General features: G+C 36.7%; 1 protein-coding gene across 2 annotated transcripts in view; it reads left to right on the top strand.

The window, feature by feature from the left end:
* The window catches only part of ADCY8 (adenylate cyclase 8), a 119,990-nt gene extending 99,456 nt beyond the window's left edge, over nucleotides 1-20,534 (top strand). For both annotated transcript variants that reach the window (XM_052704253.1, XM_052704252.1), the window contains 7 exons: nucleotides 966-1,138; nucleotides 3,302-3,383; nucleotides 6,712-6,870; nucleotides 10,511-10,657; nucleotides 16,701-16,793; nucleotides 18,746-18,860; nucleotides 19,959-20,534. In XM_052704253.1, coding sequence (XP_052560213.1) covers nucleotides 966-1,138; nucleotides 3,302-3,383; nucleotides 6,712-6,870; nucleotides 10,511-10,657; nucleotides 16,701-16,793; nucleotides 18,746-18,860; nucleotides 19,959-20,446 — 1,257 coding nt within the window. In that variant the 3' untranslated portion in view covers nucleotides 20,447-20,534. The remainder of the gene's footprint in view (nucleotides 1-965; nucleotides 1,139-3,301; nucleotides 3,384-6,711; nucleotides 6,871-10,510; nucleotides 10,658-16,700; nucleotides 16,794-18,745; nucleotides 18,861-19,958) is intronic.
* Nucleotides 20,535-22,317: the final 1,783 nt, after the last annotated feature.

Raw genomic sequence — 22,317 nt, 5'->3', positions numbered from 1 at the left:
TGCAAAAACGGCAGTCATTCTAATGTAGTGATTATAAATTTTAATTTGAAGCAAAGAAATCTTCTCTATGATGAGCAAGCAGGTAGCAAAATCGATGGGTTGGTCATGCATATGGCACATAGAAAGTCATAAGCCAGTGTCATGATATTACCACAAGTATGCTGCAAGTTGCAGAGCTATGCATTTTTTTACAGAGAACTGTACTAAAGAAAAATGTTCTAAGAAAAATGAATGCTGCAATTTCTCCTAAAGTTTTATGATGGGAATTAATTTAAACTACATTTGGACTGTGGGTTTTGATGTTGCCATTTCAAATCTGAATAACTCATGGACATGATTATCTCACTATATCCAGTATCAGGTGTATGGATTGCATTTGACAGATGACTAATCGTTGAGAAAGATAAGACAATGATGAGATTAGAAAATGAAATATGAATAAAACCTCCAGGCATCACACTTTAAGCTGAGTTTGACCTGCAATATTAAAAATAATAATAAAAATAAATCCAAACCTGTGCTTTTATCCTCTCTTCAGATAGAATGGGAGAAAGATAAAGCAGGAATATGATTCTCCTGTCCTGATTAATGTAACCCTTGTGAAAATTCAGAATCTAAGGGAGTAAAAATGATTCTCACTCAGTTGACTATTAAATAGCATGCTACAACATACAGCATCTCTCACTTCTCTCTTTTCATGATACAGAATGCCCATTTCTTCCTAATAATGAAAAACTGCAATATAGATGAGGATTTCTGCTAACATGGAGGTGCCATGCAAAATAAGAGAATTTTTAATTGAACATTAAATTATAGCAAGCACTTTAAGAAGATCTACCTGAGTACCAAATCTGAGACAAATCTTTTTTGATATTTCTGATCATTTGATCTTTTATATAGATACTTATTGAGTGAAAATATAATCCCTTATGACCAAAAATAATGACTGTTTCTTTTCTGTTCAGTATTTTGTCTTCACTGGTGTGCTGGCAATGGTGACCTGCGCAGTCTTTCTTCGTCTCAACTCTGTCCTGAAGCTGGCAGTGCTTCTCATCATGATTGCAATCTATGCTCTACTGACTGAGACCATTTATGCTTCACTTTTTCTGCAATATGACCACTTAAACCACAATGGAGAGTAAGTGTTCACAGCTTTCTTTAGGAACTGGTTATTATTATTAAAATTTTATGTATGTAGAATAGAATAATAATTAAAAAGAAAAAATAAAGGTCCAAGTGCTGCAAGACTCCATGTACTGGATAGCATCATAGTTAAAAATACAGTTAGTTGCAAAAGACACTGACTAGTCCAACAAGACTTATACTGTGACATTTTTTCTCAGATATTTTTATTTAAATGCTCATTTCACAAGAATATTAGATGTTGAGCAGAGATTATCTCTTCTGGCTTTCTTAGTCTGTCCATGTTTCATGTAGATCACTTTATTCAAGTCCTAGAAACTCCAGCAGTACTAACTGAAATTTATACCTCTTATTAGGCAAACAGGAGTGAACATCTGATTTTCAGGGGCAGGGTTTTACCTGTAGAAATGTCAAAAACTAAGACATGGCTCTCAGAGATCTAAGAAATATAGGGATGATAACATTTTATAGGAGGCCACTTGAAGGACATTCTCCTCCTCCCAGGCATCCTTCCCAGAAGGAGTTGATGAGCCAATCACAAGACAGAGCTGTATCAAGTGCTAAATAATTCCAAACTTACAGCAGCAGTGATTTTGCTAGTTCAGAAAAACATGTCTTTATTATTTGATACTTTGTGTAAAAAGTGCATGCCAGAAAAAGGAATATCTGAAGATTTGAAGAAACAAAAAGGATTTTCAGTGCTAGTAGTTCTTATAATGATTACATGTTTAACACTGCAAGGGTCTGTGCACATCTTTCCTTGCCAGCCTCCTACAGTACCAAGTTGCTAATGACTTGAGTTGCAATTCTTTTCCCTATACACATAGCATATTCATGACAGAGCCCCCAAAATATGACAGATTGCAGTAAGAAAACAATATTTTGGCCAACAGCTTAAACTAGAAGTAGAAATCATGATCATTGTCTTTAATTTCTTTTCTCAAGTCAAATGTGGCAAAGTTTTCCCTTCTATGAAAATTTCAGAGAATTCAGAATAGTTTGTATTCCCCTTGGCAAGGAAAGTCTCCAGTGACTTTAGTGCAGAGGAGGAAGAAAGAGCCAGAGATATTCTTCCAAGCAGCCAGCAATTTATGAGGTAGGGAGCTCAGCTAAGGTGCTCCATACTCAAAGCAAGGACTTGAGCTTCAACTTTAATGTTAGGGAGCACAAGCTTGAATGTTCTGTTTCCAGTAGTTTCTCTGTTTTCTTAGCTACAGTAATTAATTTAATAAAAAGTATTACAACCCGATGTGAAAGTCATCTGTCTCTGCAATTACTACCCTACTATTATATCCAGTAACAAATATATGTAACTTCTACCTTTGAGTCTTCTGCCCTTAGAGTCGTTACAGAATGAAGTCTTTGGGAGGCCATATTTCTCAGCTTCAAAATGGGAACACTTGAATTTGAAATTGCAGACAACAAAGATGTTTTGTGCCTCTATAAAAAGATGTTTCACTCTGTACTGTTGACTCATCCCATAGTAATACATTTCCTGATCGTAAATTCTTCATCAGGCCGCAGGGTCAGTTTGGTCAGATAACTCACAAACAAGTTTCCATTTGAATTAGTTTCCATCAAGATCTGCTTTTTCCCACTCTAGTTTTTCTAACTTAGGATTTCTCCGACAAATATCACCTGATGCTGACCAAGAGACACCAGCTAATGTAATCTTTTTAGATGACAGCAAAACTTTTAATACTGTTCTCATAGTATCCTCCTGGACAAAATGTCCAGCATGCAGCTAAACTAAAACAGAACATGATGGTTGAATAATTTTTTCATGAGTCAGGCTCAAAACATCATAGTAAATAGGGTTAAAACAGGTTCAGGCCTGTCACTACTGGGTTATGGAGGACTCCATTTTAGAACTAGTTCTCTTTAATGTTTTAATCAATGACTTGTATGCAAGACATGAAAGTATACTAAGTAATTTTGTGGACAACACTTCACTGGGAGAGGCTGTTGACTGCTTCTCTGATAACACTCCTGTCCTCTTGAAATTATGCTTTTCTAAGTTAAATTCTCAAATAAAGAGCATTTTTTAAAGAAAAGGGAAAATTTCAGGCTGAATTACAGAATGAACTTTCTGCATAATTGCAACAAATACTGACAAATCAATAACGGTATTTTATTTTATTTTTCTTTATTTATCCAGAACAGACTTCCTGGGTACAAAGGAGGCATCTTTACTACTGATGGCAATGTTCCTTTTAGCTGTATTTTATCATGGTCAACAGGTAATGCAAACATTTGCCTTAACCATTCTCTATATCCATTGCAATTGCAGGAGGTGACAATAATTACTTCCAGAATACCAACTGTCTTTTTATCCACATGAAAATATGACCTTTAACAATTTAATAAATCATATGCAGAATCTGAGTAAAGCCTACATCTTACACTGCCTGGCATTCTTAAAGAACATGTGCAGTATTGTATTCAGCAACAGACAAGTTATATTGCAGGTGTTAATATAGGTTTAAGGACCAAATGAGATCCCATTTATCTTAGATATTTGTACAATTCCAAGGGCGTCTGTGCTTCAGTGCACTTGAGCAGGCATAAAACCAAAATGAAGAACAGAACTCAGTATGATCATAGGGGAAAAACATATTTGTAGAATGGGGGAAAATTTGAAGTTACAAAATATGAGCACCAGCATTGACTTCTTTGAGTAATGGACCGCTTTCACCTGGTCCTACATCATAACAAGGACTTTGATGTCTTAGTTCTTTAGGACTGATTTCCTTGAGAAAGAACTGAGGAACTGCTATTTCAAAATAATATTGAAACTAACCAATACACTGAGCAAAAGCCATTGAAAGCAGGATGCTTCCTCTGCAGTGCTTCTGTCTGGCAGCCACTATAGTGCTGTGTATCAAGCATGCTGACTTAAGGTAGTCTCTTTTCACATAGAGACAAAGAGGACCATTGCATTCAAGGAAGAAGCAGTGACAGTTCCCTTTAGACATGGTCTTGCATGTTCAGCTTGCTTAAATATTTTCTCTTGAAGAGGATTATGGTAATTAACACCAGCATTTGTAGGTCCTAATTTAAGTGAGGCAGTATTAGAAAGGTAAGACATTCTAAGCATAAGCAAATATAAAGTTCAAAGGGTTAGAGAGTAAGTATACTTGCTCTGAAGTTATTTAGAAAGAAAACACTGAGTTAACATTACAGTAAACATTAGACAGAATCTGAGGAATGCTTGTTGAGATCACAAATGAGGGTAAATGTCTATATTTTACAAAACCTTACTGAGGATATTTGAGATTGTTCTCCAGCCCAGAGGCCTGTGAGCACAACACTGCCTTTTTCTACTCTATTAATCTTCCTTGCCTCACAAAACAAGGTAGTTACACCCACACTGTACTTGGAAATGGCCCCTGATATGTGCTTCCTTCTGCATGTTCTCCCAAATGATTCATAGGACCAGTCTATCAAGTTAAGAATATTCAACATTAGTGCCCAGAAACACTTCTTAGAACTGTTTTATTTCCTATTACAGAGTTAATCTAAAGCGACCTGTTTAAGTACAAAGAAATAAGTAAAAATTCAGAGCACATTAAAAAAAATGTCTTCTGTCATCTGAACTGATGGAGAGCTCATTAACTCTGATAAAGCTGTCCTCCAGCACGGCTTCTCCCAAAGTGCAGAAGTATTATGAATTAGAATAATGTAAGTTATGTCTCATTCTACATGGTTTTACAAAAAAAAAAAAAGAAAAGAAAAGAAAAAAGAAAAAAGAAAAAAAAAAAAAGAGCTTATGGACACTTCATTTCTGAGCAGTTTGACAGTTCTCTACTCTTCTTTATCCAATGTAAAGTTAATTCCCGCCATGGAATTTTAAACTAGATACTAGATTCTTATCAAGAAAAATTATATGAGACTGTCTAATCAATGTCAGATTTTTCTTAAAAACTCACTTGTATTTCAGTCAAGACATAAAGATATTCTCTTGTGCTAAAACTGTAATTACACGGAATTTTGTAACTGATATACAACATCAAGCTAGATAGGTTAATTTCCTACTGGAAATTCAATTTTTAAATAAAATTTTTAGTGAGTAAAAATATTTTTCAATATAAACTTGAGAAATAAAAGAGATATCGTGAACAGTTTTGAGGCTAGAGTCATTCTATACTAAAATGTGTTTATTTACTGCTTTGTCTTTTAATGAGTTAATTAGAACATAAAGCATCCCTTAGTATCTTATCAAAATACATTATCTCATATACTCCTTTCCACTGGAAATACATTTCCAGTGAAAACACACAACATAAGTAATCTATCATCTGAGTGCAATTGCTATGACTTTAAAAAAATAAAATAAAATAAAATAAAATAATAATAATAAAAAAAATCTTTTAATAATTGCAAAGGGAAAAACTGCCCACAGCACTCAGTCCCCCTCACACCCCGAAATCCTGTTCTCCAGGGCTGCTCTCACAAAATATGAACTTTTATGTTAGTCACTGCTGATAAAAATGTGGATCCAATTGTCACTAGGGAATGCCCAAACCCACTTTTAGTCATTCCCATCGCTGCAGACTTGCCCTTTACTTCAGCTTGGCACATAAGTCATGTCCCAGCAACTTCCTTACTCTAGCAGCTTTTGACAAACAATTTGATATCTCTCCCAATTAGAAAAGCATTTATTTGCTGATGCAATATGATCCTCTGCTGAGTGTATTATTATTATCTCCATCCAGAACATCTCAAGCCTCACAGATACGTTTTCTCTTTCAGCTTACAGCATGCAAGGATATATTTCCATCACTTCCAATAAGACTGTATCTTGTTAGCCCTGTCCAGGCTTTCTGCAAGCTAAAATAGCATCTGCCTTCAAATCTGAAATTTTCTTCTGGTGCAATGTACCCACTGGTAGTGTTGGTCTTGTCCATGAACATAGAACAGGGATGGAGTACTCAAGGGGGTACCAAACAGTGTATCTTTCACTCTAAAAGACAATAAACAAAGGCATTTCCCAACAGTAGAAATATCTCGAAGATATATCTCGAATATGCCGAAGACTTGGAAATCCTCCTTGAAAGTGTATGAATTGTTAATATTTAGTTTAGCTGAAAGGTGCTAATCCTTGAGAAGCAAAATACATAGCTCTGTTAAGACTTTGGAATCACATGCTATTTTCTTGTGAAATCCAACTCATCTGAAAACATATATGAAAAACAGAACATATTTACTTCATACCGATATCTTCCAATATCTGATCTGTCTATTTCCATTATTTAATTTAATTTAATTTAATTTAAGTGTCAGAGAGGTGTTTAAAATGAAAATAACAGTAAAATTTTCTAGCCACTGACCATGGCAGCAACAAGACATGGTATTTGTCCCAGTATTTCTCTCAAACACTCAACATACACAGAACATGGAAATTCTCTTTTTTTCCTGTCAATGAAATCAAATTCTTTCTAAGTCAGAAAAGTTTCCAGCATTATTGAAGCACTTACATGGGAGGAGCAGATTTCCAGAATGACAATATGATGAGTACTCATATTGTTGGGCTTTATTTTTGCCTTTCTCTCCTTCCTGAAACTACAGCTTGAATACACAGCAAGGCTGGATTTTCTGTGGCGTGTTCAAGCAAAAGAAGAAATCAATGAAATGAAGGAGTTAAGGGAACACAATGAAAATATGCTACGAAATATCTTACCCAGTCATGTTGCACGTCACTTCTTGGAGAAGGATCGGGATAATGAAGTATGTATCAATTTTATTCCTGATAATTTTATCTAATTAGTGGAACTAAAGCAGATACATTAGAGATTTATTTGTACACAATTCTTAGTAGGATTCAATACACAAATATTGCCCATTTTTGGTATCTAATCCATATTAAAAAATAATAATAATAATTAATTTTTAAGGTCAAGGAAAATTATTATTCCCTGTGTTCTGCACTTCTAGTACTCATCTGGAGTGCTGTTTCCAGTTTTAGGTTTCCCAGAATGAGGCACACATATCTACTAAAGCAATCCAGCTTAAGGCCTCTATAATTAGGGCACCATAGCATACGAGGAGCAGCTGAGAGATTTGGGTTTAAAGGATGAAGGAGGATCTTATTGTTTCTTTCGACTGCTTTCAGTATTGCTATAGAGAAGACAGAAGCAGTATATTCTCAGATGAAGAAAAAGAGGCAATGGACACAGATTGCTGCAAGAAAAATCCCTTTCAGCTGCAGGAAAAATTTTCCACCCAGGAAGTGGTCTAATTCTGCACCAGGGGATCACAGAGGATGTGAAATCTCCACCTTTGAAGTTATTCAAAGTCCATGAGAAGCTTGTCCCAAATGTACTTGCTTCTAATAGTATTCTTTATAAAGCCCTCCCAGCATATGAGTCTGGGAAAATAAAATATTCCTCAAAAAAAGATGTAAAAATCTAACAAAATAACTTTGCAGCTTTAAGATTGTCTAGTGTTGCACAGGTAATAATGCAGCTCTTTCAGCTAGTATGCAAGTAACCTGTCCAACAGGCATCAACAGACTCCAGCCTCCCTGCATCTCCAGACCCAAGAGAGTATTTTTGCCATTTCATACCGTGTCTCTTTTGTGCAGTTAATAGAGCATCCATTTTGGAAACATAACTGTGGCTGTTTTCCTAAAGAATGTTTGCAGTACACACAAAAAAGCTTTGTAAGTTCAAGATATGACTGAAGTCAGTCAGATGGAGGAAAACTCAGTCAAATATTTTGCTGATGATGGAGTCTGTGAATATTCTTAATGCTGTATTTGGAGAGGGGATGCTGATGCGATATAAGAAAAACCAGCATTTGTTTGGGGAAGCTGCAGTAAGGCACTTAGTCCTTATCTGAAACAAGGCAAATGTATATTATAACATATGTGAATAAAAGCTGTTCTATGATAAAATTTTAGAATTGCATTTTATAATGAAGACTTGACAAATACTTCAAGATTCAAGTTGCCAGCAGTGACATATCGATTAAGTATGCAGTGAAACAAATTCAAGGCTCCCTTTTTCTGCTTCTACAGTTTGAAAATGATAATGTAAGCAGCCAAATTAGACTACTCATCACTGTGTATCTGAAGATGTGATTTCAAATAGCACCTAGGGGAAGATGACATAGTTAGGAGCTACAAGGAAAGACACTTTAGAAATCAGCCTTTTGAGGAATTTTGCAGCCTGTGGATATTAAATTCCCATAAAACAATGCTTTGCACAAGAGAAAATGTATGTGTGAAAACAACCAGGTTAGAACACTTTGATTCAAGTGGAGCCAATACCATTAGCAAACATGAGGGTGTTGCGTCATGTCTGCAGTATGCATTTTCGGGGAATATGTCTGCTTTTATACATCTTTTCATGTAAGCTCATATGCATGATAATCTTCAAAAGCAAACATGCCCTGTGCATCATGCTGATGTTTCAAGTATTTGCTACCTAATTCAGAGTCATCATTTTTTGTTTTTGTAAGGTGACTTCCAACTGATTTACTGATTTATGTGTGAGTGTACTGGCTGTAGCATCTAACAGATCTCAGTACAATCAATCCTACAGTTCAATTCTGACTATTAAGTTAATTTCTGCTCTCAAATATATGTTCCCAAATGTGTACTGTAAGCATTTTCTCATGGATAGATTATTTCAGTATTGATGTTTCTTACCAAAAATAGAAAAACTGGGAAGCTGAAGACTCAGTCTGTTTTCTGTCTTCAAAGTCTGAGCATAGTGTAAGTCTCTCAGCAAGTATTCTTCAAGTGCATATGTCTTTTTTTCTTTCTTGTAAGCCTCAACAAACTAGTCTGTGTATTAATTTCTACTAAAGGAAAAAGATTAGTCAGGTTACCATACTCTTCAGTGGAGGAAAAAATAAGGGCAGGAGGGGAACCAATCATTTTTTTAGAATTAAAATCTGGCAGTGAAAAGGGGATCTACAAGCCAGTGTCCGTCATGTCTGTTCCTGGGAAGGTCACAGAGCAGATCCTCCTGAAGGAGACATTAAGACATGTGGAAGATGTGGAGGAGACCTGAGACAACCAGCATAGCTTTACCAATAGCAGATCATGTTGGACCAATCTGGTTGCCTTCTATGATGAAATGACGACAACAGTGGACAAAGGAAAGGCAACTGATGCCATCTAAAGGGACTTCTGCAAGGCCTTTGACATGGTCCTGCACCGCATCCTTATCTGTAAATTGGAAAGATATGAATTTGAGGGCTGGGCTATTAAACGGATAAAAATTTGGTTAAATGGTCATAGCCATAGAGATGTTGTCAAGGGCTCTATGTTCAGGTGGACGCTGGTTGTGAGTGGTGTCCCCTAGGGATCTCTTTTGGGACCAGTACTCTTCATCATCTTTTTCAGTGACATAGACAGTGTGATCAAATGTACACACAGCAAGTTCGCTGATGACTCCAAGCTGAGTGGTTCAGTTAACACAGTGGAAGGGAAGGACACCATTCAGAGGGACCTGGACATGCTCAAAAAGTGGGCACATAAGAATCTGTTGAGGTTTAATGAGGCCAACTGCAAGGTGTAGCACTTGGGTCGAAGTAATCCCAGATTTCAGTTCAGACTGAGAGAAGAACTCACTGAGACCAGCCCTCCAGAGAAGGACTTGGGGGTGCTGTTGGACAAAAAGCTGGCCATGAGCCAGCAGAAGGTCAATGGTATCCTGGGCTGCATCAAAAGACAAGTAGTCAGCAGGGAGAGAGAGGTGACTGTTTTGAACTACTCTGCACTTGTGAGGCCCCATCTAGGGTATTGTGTCCCAGTACAGGAAGGATGTGAAGCTGTTGAAACAGGCCCAGAGAGGGGCCATGAAGATGTTCAAAGAGCTAGAGGATCTCTCCTATGAAGAAATGTTGAAGGAGTTGAACATACTTATTTCATGGGGAGATTTAGGTTAGATGGTAGGAAGAAATTTTTTACTCAGATTGTGGTGAGGTGCTGGAACAAGTTACCCAGAGAGCTGTGGATGTCCCACCTCTGGAACCATTAAAGGCCAGTTTGGATGGGGCCCTGAGAAGCCTGACCTGATGGCTGGCAACCATGTCAGGAGAATTGAAACTAGATGATCTTTAAGGTCTCCTTCCAAACTAAGCCATTCTATGATTCTATGATTTTTTGCTGGTGTAGCACAGGACTCAAGAGGAGAATTTAGAGTAAAGAGCAAAACCTGAATAAAATCCAATAGAAAAATATGAGAGCTGTCAGCCTCCTCTTGTTGAACCTTCCTAATCACACAACATCTTAGTGCTAAATTCCGATATTAAGGTATATGCATGGAAGAAGTAAGCTGTGGATGCTAAGCACAGCGAATGATTTTCTCATTCCTGTCTTTTCACTCCAACTTGGTTTTCTTCACTGTTCTTTTAGGAATTGTATTCACAGTCTTATGATGCTGTTGGTGTGATGTTTGCTTCTATTCCTGGATTTGCTGACTTCTATTCCCAGACAGAGATGAATAACCAAGGAGTAGAATGTCTACGCTTGCTGAATGAAATCATTGCAGACTTTGATGAGGTAAGACCAACAATTTATCTGATAGTGCTTGAATGGTAAGTTCTCAAACATCAAATCAGTCAACATAAATTATCAAATTTTCTATTTTCTTTCAAATAATTTTCTAGGGTTTCTAGTTTTTTGTTGTTGTTGCTGTTGTTGTTGTTTGTTTGTTTGTTTGTTTGGGCTGGTTGTTACTCCAATTACTACTACAGTTGTCTACTTTGCTTTTTGATTTAGACTTGCCAAACTTTGGTCTAAATAACTTAGTGGGAGAGAGACTAAAAGCAAATATGTGCATATATAATAAAAAACACAACCTGCTCCAGTATATCTAGTGGTAGAACATGCCTATATCCTGCAGAAGAAAGGGTAAAGATATCTGGGAAATAGTGATCCAAGTCTAAACTGGTAAAGGTATTATTTTGAAGCCAGTGAGTGAGTCAGATAAGTACAGAATCAAACACTGAGTTAAGAAAAAAAGAGATGGCATTTTTACCAATGTCACTTCTCTGGTGAGATATATTGCTAAGGAATTCAGAGTTGGAGGAGAAAAATTGGAAATGACATTAAAAATAAAGATTTTATTTAAATATCCTGTCCATCATGAAGGTAAACAATGTTAATATCAGAAAGAGAGCTGAGGAATCATAGAATCATAAAATCATAGAATGGCTTAGGATGAAAGAAACCTTAAAGATCATAGAATTATAGAATGGCTTGGGTTCAGAAGGGACCTTTAAGATCATCTAGTTCCAATCCCTCCACTATAGGAAAAGACCTCCTACCAGACCACATTTCTCAAAGCCCAATTCAGCCTGACCTTGAATGCCTCCATAGAGGGGATATACACAACCTGTGTGGGCAGCCTGTTCCAGTGTCACTAAACTAAACTGAAAAGGAGAAAGCACCTGGATAGCAAGAAATATTTGAGAAACAGTAAAAAAAATATATCCTAGGATGTTCTGTTTTATCTCTATTTATCACAAAAATGTTTTTAATTCCTTTCTGCATGTAGATAGAGTACCAAATGGGGCAATGAAGGTTGTTTTGTAGGGTTAATTTTAAGACACACTTCAAGAAAGCAGAAGGAATTAGTTTTTTTCCCTAAAATGAGCTTTGATCTGGATTTCACATCCCACATGAGTTATGTAACCATGGCGTAATTTTCAAAATCAGGGAAAAAATCTACTTAGGCTGTGCTTTGGAAAAAGGAGAACACTTTCAACCTTTGTTTTTATTTTTATTTTTTTGGTTCTCAACTCAAAAGACACTATCAGAGTACAGTTGATTGAGACTGAACTTTTGAGAGAAAACAAGAGCAGATGCTTAGTTTTGGAATATGAATTGCGGATCAGGATTTTGTCTGTTGATAAAGTATGCAGAATTTTTTCTCAGCATCATTAGTGATAGGATAAGGGAGGAGGTTTAGGTTACATATTAGGAGGACGTTCTTCTCACAGAGGGTGGTGAAGCACTGGAACAGGTTGCCCAAGGAGGATGTGGATGCCCCATCCCTGGAGGCATTCAAGGCCAGGCTGGATGGGGTTCTGGGGAGCCTGGTCTGGTGGTTGGCAACCCTTCACATAGCAGGGGGGTTGAAACTAGATGGCCATTGTGGTCCTTTTCAACCCAGGCCATTCTATGATTCTATGATTCTATGATGAACGAATTTTAGATCTCTCCAGGGACTACAGTTCAATGAAAATTTGAGATTTAGTGTCTTTTTTCTCCTTTCATTTTTTTAGTTTTACCTCAGTTCTACTTCAGCCACCTGTCTCTCCTTGAGGATCTAGCCTAAGCTTTTTGTTTTATTTTGTGTTGATTAGTTTTGCTTTGAAGAACAGGTATATCCAAGGTCTTCACAGAAAGTTGCTGAAGAGCAAGATAAAAGTGGAAGGTAAAACGCTGAGAAAAATAGATTAATATTTTTTATTATTGTTATTCAGTTCTGGGAAGCTACTATGTAAGGCCTCTCAGAGGTTTTGAAAAATTTATTTTACCTTAATTCTATAGTTGTCTTCATTTTATGAGTGGAAGGCAAAGGTACAAAGGAATAACTGGCTTTCCTACGTTTTTCAGAAAACAGGTACGCGAATCAAGCCAGAAAACAGAAACTAATTATGAACCCAGTTTAGGGGCTGAACTACACCTTTATTCTTCCTTATTCTGGGGCTCCTCATGAGAAGAGTTCATAGAGTGCTAGCTCATGAAAACTGGATGAGGATCAAGTGTACCAAACTGTGAGACACAATGAAATTGAGGGTTTATTTTACAAATGAACAGTTACTAAAATTGCCAGTGGGGAATATGAGAATTCACAGATGCAATGCATCCTTGTGCATTTCAGTAGAAAACTAAACTCCTATTCTACAGGTAGAACTCTGGCTCCTCCTAAGCTTCTGCTCTGTTTTCCCTATAGGTATAAATACTGCATTCTCATTTCTGAGATCTTGAACAGCTGTCAGCATGCTCTGATTAATAGTTTTGTTTTTCTTTCCAGATCTCATTAAAATGATTATGGCTCAAACTTAATGCAAAGCGTATTGCTATGAATTAATTTTAGATATCTCGTCATGCACTTTCATGTAATTTTCACAGCAGAATTTCATTGCTGCTGAGGTGATTATTGAAGACAAGGTTTTCATCAAAAGCTCTAACATGATAATCATTCAGGTCCCTGACACCTGTTCTGTAACTAATAAAGGACCTAATTAGGAACTGTATTATGTCCCAGACATGTTTAGTTGAATAGATATGTTCTTAGTATGGGTAGTAAATTAAATTATGTGCTCTCCTGATGGCTGCTAATCTACCTCCAGCATGGTTACACCATCAGTTTTCTTTGTCTAAGCAATCTGAAAGGTGATATGTAGGACATATCTGACATGGTCTGAGACAAACACATGAGATTTGCAGCTCTCATGCTTCACTATCAGAAAACTTATACTATCCTGAAGCATGCAGTTGAAAGTTTTAACAGAAAGCATGCTCTAAATGACACTAGACTTTTATATTTAGATAACTGAATTAAGTTCCTAATTCCAAGTGAGATTCTGTACTATGAATCCCCATGTTTCCTTATACAGGTTACAGTCCTAGGGATATTATCTTCATCTAGTTGGTCCCTTCCAAATTAGGCCATTCTATGATTCCATGATTCTAAGATGGTTCTGAATGAAAGCAGCAGTAAAAATCTAAATTGTCCTGATTTGGAAAATGTGATGGGGACAGATGGGGGCAGAAAGGGATGTGCTGGGTTCTGGACTGAAAAAAAAGATCTTTATTTGTTGTATAGCATCACTACAGAATACAGTTATACAAAATTTATTATTTATACATCAGGCCCAGAGCTACTGAAAGGAACACATCATACATCAATACAAAAAAACATGAACACTGCAGATCTACTTTTGTACTTTTAAATGACACATAACAGGGCAAAACTCCCTGATTAGACATACTGTACCAAAAAAATAATACTGGAATGTTTTTTTCCTGAAGATTATGAGTATTTTTTTTTCTAAAATGTAATATTCTTTCTAGCCATTTTAATCTAGCATTTATGTATCTTAGCTACAGTACAATTGGGATTTGTGCTTTAATAAGAGTTTTCTACTTCATGGACTCTTTTTCCCCCTTTATCCTTTACCCTGCAGTGATTTACATGGTGCTTATAACAAGGGATGCTAATACACGATGTTGTCACAAATACGGGTTTCAGCACCATGCAGGATTCTGCTTTCAGAATGCACTGATCACATTGCAGTTATGCGGGATGTCCTGAAATGTTCTCTGCTTTACTACCTCATACGTGCATATGCCACAGGGTCTGACCCCTGTATAGTTCAACTGTACACGAATTGAAGCATCAAGCTATTCATTTCTTTTCAGATTTCAATCACATTGTAGCATTTGAAAATATTTCCTAATCTTTCTTAGTAAATTGGTAAATTCATGAGCCTATTTAAAGTGTGCAACAAATAGCAGTGGAAAGTGTTGCAACAAATAGAGTGGGAATATTTTTCCTCAAAATCAATATTCACCATCCTGTCATACTTGGACGAAAGTAGTGGGTAAATAAACCACTATCTGAAAAAGACAATAAGCTATTTAACAGACAGAATGAAGCAGGAAAAAATAGAGATTTGGAAACAATAATGAATGAGAAGGAGATAACTTGAGATTATTTCTTAAAAATTGCCTGATAGCCAATAGGTTTTCTAATTCTTAAAAAGAATAATTTTTAAATATTAATCATACAAGCCATATTATTGTGCTCTTTGGTATTGTTTCTAGCAACCATATGGAAATGAAAACTGTTTGTATCCAAGACCATTTCTCCCCTACACACCTGCCGCTTCCAGAATCAGAGTAGTAAGAAGCAGTCTTTTTTTTAAGGGAGCAGCTAAATGAACTGTCCTTGTGGGAGAGAAATACAGATGATAGGCTTTCCTGGCAGTCTGAAGAAAATGAGAAATGTGTCAAATTTTTGGACTTTCCTAAGTTGGAAGAGAGCCATTAACCATATGGCTTTGTGTCCCCTGCGCAATGCTGCGCAGCCTCCCTTTAGAGACAGATGGTGCCATATCTGCACATGAACAGCAGAGCTTCCAACACCCCGACGCTCTGGCTGACTTACAGTGTGGTTAGTTCAATGGCCAAGGATATTTCATGTTATTCCCTTGGTAGGTTTTTCCCTTTGAACAAAATACTGTTAGTTTTTAATTGAAAGGAAACTCAAATCCACAGAGTGGAAAAGGAATGTGTGATAGCGTATGATAAAAGTGGGGAAAGCTTCATTAATTTTTTGCCTGACCACAGCAGGAATTTTTTTCATTTAAATCTCAACTATGTTGAACCTTTAGTACTAAAAGTTTTAAATTAATTGCCTGTGAACAGGTTTTAGGTGGGGATATTTTTGAGGGGGGAAAGGAGATGGTCATTCAGGACTGACAAACCACATTGATGCCTGAATTTATTAGGTATCACACTCCCTATCTTGAAGTGTTCCAGGGTATTACCTTCACTAACACACATCTGTAAAGCCTGTGATGAGGTGATATGTGCCCACATCCCATATAAAATGCTGTCAATGGTTGAGTTCAGAACACAAAGTCAGATTAAGTTTCTCAAGGAATGAGACTCTAGCTCTAAGCCAAAATTTAATGCAGAATTCTATGTTAAACAGTGAATATCGGCTTAGAGTAGGGACCAAATTGTCATTTCCACACCACTCACTGATCTAGTCACTAGCCTAAATTTATTATTCCTCTTGCAGATTCCCAATCTGATAAGATTTTGTTATGCCTACTTAGCATAGATACTGGTGCTTAACAATATGTATGGGTCTCCTGCAATTCTTGCAGAAGGTGTTAACAAAGTTAACAAATAGTTAACAAAGCATAGACTGACTGACCAATGACTGTACCAGTGTCAAAAATAGTAGTAAGAAGAAACATGACAAGCAGGAGGACTTGATCTCCTACAAAAGTGCTCTGGAGGCATTGATATCTGTTCATTGAATGTGTATGATGGTTGAATGAATAAGTGGATTGAATTACCTCCCATACTGGCCTAATCAGCAGAAATGTATCCACAAGAGCACTAAACCACACTGAATTCCTCCCAGAGAGATCTTGGGATATTTTGAAGTGATCAAGTGTTCTTATATTCATAAACACATATACCAGAATATACACAAACTAAGACCATTTGTCTCTGTTAATTTTCCATGATTATGTCTCAGCATTCGCAGGGATCATCTTCATTTAAGTTAAGCTGGAATATGCATGTTTTATATTATCTATTCTAAAATATGCCAAATGTCTTTAAAGAGCTTGAGTGCGTTCTGTTAGTAGATGATGTTACAAGGAGCCAGTGCTCAGTGTTTCCCAGAACCTAGAATGAATACTGTACAATAACTAAAACTATATTGTTCTATGACAACAAATTGCAAGCACGAAGACTAATTTCTATATCCATACAATCATTTTATGTTAAAAGTGACAGTAATAATAGCTTATATTTGTTTATTTTTATTATTTTTTAATATTCTTATTAGCTACTAGGTGAAGAGAGATTCCAGGATATTGAAAAAATTAAAACAATCGGTAGCACATACATGGCTGTGTCAGGATTATCACCTGAAAAACAGGTAAGAGAAGAGTCTACTCTATAACTCTAAACTTCTGATGTGATTATATTAACAATTAGTGAATGATGAAAATAATAATGAATTAAAAATCAATGTTCATAGTGCTATATTTGCTCAAAGAAAATAGACATTTGGGCTTCTGGCAGAAACAGTTGCAGTTCTTGATGAACTGAAATGCCATTTGTTCTCTGAACAAGAACCATATGGATTCTTTCTTCAAATTTAAGTTTGTTAGAGAGAAAAAAATCTCCTTTCAATCACACTGATGGGAAAATAGAGCAGCATACTTATGCAAGTGCAAGGTCATATTTAAACATCTATTGCAATGATGTAGTTGTTTGTTTTTAAGCAGGATGATAAACTGTACATCAGAACAAAGCAGACATGTCAGTTCAAATAAAGAACTTCACAAAACCAGAAGTTTGCACATTGCTCTCACTATCAGAATTGGAAACAAAACTAAGGGAAAAATCATAGAACCATAGAATGTTTCATATTGGATGGAAAATTAAAGACCATCCAGTTCCACCCCCTTTCCATAGGCTGGTTGCCACTCACCAGATCAGGCTGCCCAGGGTCCCATCCAACCTGGTCTTGAACACTTCCAGGGATGGGACTTCCACAGTTTCCATGGGCAGCCTCTGCCAGTGCCTTACCACACTCCAACTAAAGAATCCTAATCTGAACATAAAATAAGCCAGATCACAATTGCACTCAAGAGTATTCCTGAAAATGGGGTCTCCAGAGGAATAAGATGAAGTTCTAGAATACTTCCAGTGAGAAGCTGACTGTTGCCAAGATATGTCTTGCTTGGCAACCAGTGCTGGATTATGAGGAAGAGCACCACAAGAATGTGCTGCCCCAGATCAACAGGAGCATGGGAATCAGATTTGCCCACACTGATTGCAGCAACCAGGAAAGCAGCATCCAGAGCTTTATAATCTAAAAAAAAAAATTGATTGTTTGTTTGTATTATAAAGCAAGAAGAGTTTAGCTAAAACATGCAGAGTAACAAATAAGGCTGATAGATAGAAATCCATAAAACTAGGCATGCATGATATTTTTTTAGTTTGTTCCATCTTCAGTTGCTTCTCTGCAGAGATGAGCAAAGAAGTGAACATCAGAAACATAAGAGATTGCTGCTACAGACCTCCTAACCAATTCTTTTTACTCTTAATATGGATAAAAATTCAAAGAAAATTTTTACTGCACTTTCAACAGTGATTAATCAATCTTTTGTAAAACTGTAGTAGTCTAATGAAATTTGTACATATGTTTAAAATGCACTTCTTTTCACACATGTGTATGTATATACATATATGTATATACGTGTATGTATCATTGCATCAATATCAAAGAGGTGAGGGTTGCTGAGAGAGGATGGCATATTCTGAACTGAAAGAAGCTGAGGACAACAAATGAGCACAGTGTGAACAGAAAAGGTTGATGCAAGGGAGATTGTTAGACTTAAAAACCAAGGGTGGTTAAAATGGCAGAGTTGCACTGCATGATGTCAGATGGTGCTTCATACGTAATGCTTCATACTTATGGATTGGAAATTTGTTCAATAAAAGAATTACTTGGCTTCAGAATAGATAAGGTGATATCATAACATTATTAGGCTAGTCCCAATCCTCTCCATATTTCATCAGTCTTAGATTTCATATGCATTGTTAATTCCTGTGATTTTCGTTCTCATTTTTGATAGGAAATGAATTTCTTTGGTGTTTCAGAGTGAGATTGTCCATCTAAGTATGGAAGCATTGTTATATAAGTGGAAAGCATTACTTTAGCATTAATAATACCAACCTCCTCTTGATCTGGCATAGTTAAACTATTCATTTTGGATTCCAGACCTGTAAGATACTTGTTACTTGGTAGGGGTGGATGGGAGCTGTTCTACAGGGAAATGCAAAACATTTCTAACATATTGTTTTTTAATGACTGCTCAGCAATGTGAAGACAAATGGGGGCATTTGTGTGCTCTAGCTGACTTCTCCATAGCACTGAATGAAAGCATACAGGAGATCAACAAGCATTCATTTAACAACTTCGAGCTCCGTATTGGTAAGCATTATTCAAGCATGAGAATTAAAATGTGTTTTAAGTTAAAATAGCGAATAGCAGCTCACTCTAAACTCCGTGTGCAGTACTTATGGCTTTGGAGAAAGACTGAGCTCTGATTCCGACCTGATCTGTCCCAGTGGCAGCACCTCTAATCTGCTGTGAATGGATGAAATATGATGGGTTATGACAATATTACCTCAATGTATGGGACGTAGCAGGAACAAAACTGATGACATCTTACGTTGTCTAGATCAATAGACAAAACCAGAAAGCACTCAGAAAAACAAGACAGGCTTAGCATAAAAGAAAACAGAAGTATATTCATCAGTCACAGCATAGAGGGTTTTGGCATCACTCTATCTGTGCTATTTCAGAGTGTATCCTAATAGTTTAGAAAGATGGATAACTTTCAGGGAATACCCATCTGTGCCCAGAAAACGTGGATCACTTGCAAAGAATTTATCGTGCATGAATGCAGAAATATTTGAAGATGATTCAATAACCAATCTATTAAAAAAAATAATAATAATAAAAAAAAAATAAAAACTTTGCATGACCTTTATTCAAAGTTGTTTTTCACTACCACTAAATTTATTTTTTAAATTCTATCATATATAAAAAATTATTCTCTTCTCTTTGATTGTTTGCCTTGAATTTATGCAAGTTTCATAAAATATAGTATTACAGTAACTTCATAGAAATACATGAATATTTTCATTTCATAGAACATAAGAATATCATTTCTTCACAGCATAGCACTGTTAGGGCTGCCTTCAAGAAGTTTTTTCAAGATTTTTCCTACTGCTTAAGAAATAGTTTGCAGAAACATTGGCAATACTGTGCAGAATACAGACGATATATAAGTACTGCAATTCCACTTGGGCAACCTGTAAAATAGCTTTGAGGATATAGCTTTTCATGTTTTTATCTTTCCCGGACTTATTTCTTTCTTTTTATGTGTACTTTTTTCCTTAAGCTTAATGATAAGTGTATCTGACGTAGTTTTCAGCTGATTCTCAAGTGTAAATATGGTTTTCAGTTATTCTTGCTTACCTGGCTGCTGCTTCTCTATTTTATTTACTTATTTGTTTTTAATAGGGATTAGTCATGGCTCTGTTGTAGCAGGAGTTATCGGTGCCAAGAAACCACAGTATGATATCTGGGGCAAAACAGTTAATTTAGCAAGTCGAATGGACAGCACAGGAGTTAGTGACAGAATACAAGTGCCTGAAGAAACATATCTGATCCTGAAGGACCGAGGATTTGCCTTCGACTACCGAGGAGAGATTTATGTCAAAGGCATCAGTGAACAGGAAGGAAAAATCAAAACATATTTTCTTCTAGGAAGAGTTCAACCAAATCCTTTAATCTTACAACCAAGAAAACTGACCGGACAGTATTCGTTAGCAGCTGTTGTACTAGGACTTGTACAGTCTCTTAACAGGCAAAAACAGAAGCAAATCCTAAATGAGAACAATAACTCTGGAATCATAAAGGGACATTATAACCGCAGGACTTTGCTCACTCCCGGTGGATCTGAGGCAGCAGCTCAGGCTGAGGGTGCGGACAAAACTGAATTGCCATAATCAACATTTTGTTTGTGTTCTTTTTTTTGTATTTCTTTTATATATAAAAATAAATATACAAATAAAAAGGGTTTAATTTTTTTTAGAATACGTGTGATTATTTACTGGTGTTACGTTTCTATGAGATTCCAGTTTCTCTATTTTAATGAATGGTGTCAGCAACTCTCTCCACACCTGACTGTCCAACCATAGGGGCAATAAGCATTCTGCTGAGCCAGTTACTCACAAAGAGGGTTGAGAATAAACTTCCTAAAAGGAGGAACATAAATTGTGTGGGCAGTATATCACATGGAATAGAAGTAAAGTCAGAAGAAGATTGGGTAGACATTTCTCACTTCTGGTTGTATTCGAGGAGTACGATGCCCATCTAAGCTAGTTTTCTGGTCTCCATAACAACCAGGGAAAAGCTAGTCAGTACAGGCAATAGATTTTAATGTGTGTTATCTGTCCAGATGTGAAGATGTGGGAGATAAGAGAGTGTTTTTAGCTAAGCCCACAGATTCCATTGAGTAACTGGTTATGGGATGTTAAAAGAACCTAGAGTGTCTTGCCTAAACATAGGTGTATGCAGACATCTTACATGTCATTCATTACCCATCTGAGCGCTATCTAGTGCCTGCTCCAGGAGGTCAAGACTCTCCTCTAGGCACTATCTGTCAGTTCCATTTGGAGAGCTCAAATGTACTAAGATATCTTCAATGGCTCAAGGAACCTATGAATGAATGACAGAACTCGACCTTGGATGGCTTGTCTGGAGTCTGAGTCTATTTTCCTGCTGAAGAATTAACCATGTTCTCTGGAGTCACTTTCCAGAGCTGAGCTCTTTACCCCTTCTTCCAGTTACATTTTTGCCAGAAGAAGGGCTTTTTCAGGCTGTAAAATGAGTATGTGTAGAAGCACCACAGGAGGCAAAGCTCAACTCCCACACAAGTACCACAGGAGAAAGAGAAAGGTTACCCCACTGCAGCAACTCTAGAGAGGTTAACCACAACTGAGGTTAACCCAAATTATTTTTGTGACAGAACAGAGACAGTCCTGCTGCGATGCAACACTGGCACACCTACCTACCTGCTACAAATCTTACATCAAGGATGATGCCATTTTAAGATGGTCAATCAGATTTTCCCTGGAAATAGTAACTATATAGCACAGGTTCCTATGTGCACTGGTGCTGCAATTCATACTGTGCTGTAAAGTGCACAAATGAACCTCTCATCAAGTCTGTGTGCTCAAAGGAGCTGGGCTTGTCACAGTAAATAATATCTTTCATATAATTCACAGATGGAAGAATCCCCAGACAAGACCTTCCACAATCAATATAACATATGTACGTGTGTGGAAACAGGCTATGCTTTCCCACAGGCTGTTACTCAGTCCTTAATGAAAACTGCTATGTATTGGGAGCATTATCACAGGAATGGATACATTTTTATAAAAATGGCCATTATGTCTAGGAAATCTTGATTCTTAGGTTTTATGAGACACCACTGTTTAAAAATAAAAGACATCAAAACACAAAGCTGTTTAATTGTAGTATGACAAAAATAATGCTCTTCATTGTAAAACAATCTGATGAATGGCTATGTTGGACAAAATGTAATCAGCTGAATGCTGCCTTCAGAAATAGAAAATAATAAAAATGACCAAATAGATTCCAGAGTAAATTATATCACTCAAAGATGGGTCTGTGCACAGAAAGCAAAAAGCAGCCTGAAATGTTATATAAGTGATGAAACTGCCAGTAACTGAGCTCTCATTTCAGGTCAATTACTGATTTGAAACCCCACAAATATAATCTCTTTCCACCACGTAGGAATCCTGGAAGCAGAGCCCCCCACACCATCCAGGACAGCGTTGATGCTGTAGGAGAG

The sequence above is a fragment of the Tympanuchus pallidicinctus genome, unplaced genomic scaffold, assembly GCF_026119805.1.
Source record: "Tympanuchus pallidicinctus isolate F22 unplaced genomic scaffold, pur_lepc_1.0 scaffold5, whole genome shotgun sequence".
Classification (NCBI taxonomy): Eukaryota; Metazoa; Chordata; class Aves; order Galliformes; family Phasianidae; genus Tympanuchus; species Tympanuchus pallidicinctus.
Note: the sequence above shows the minus strand (reverse complement) of the source record. Positions and strands in the feature narration are given on the sequence as shown.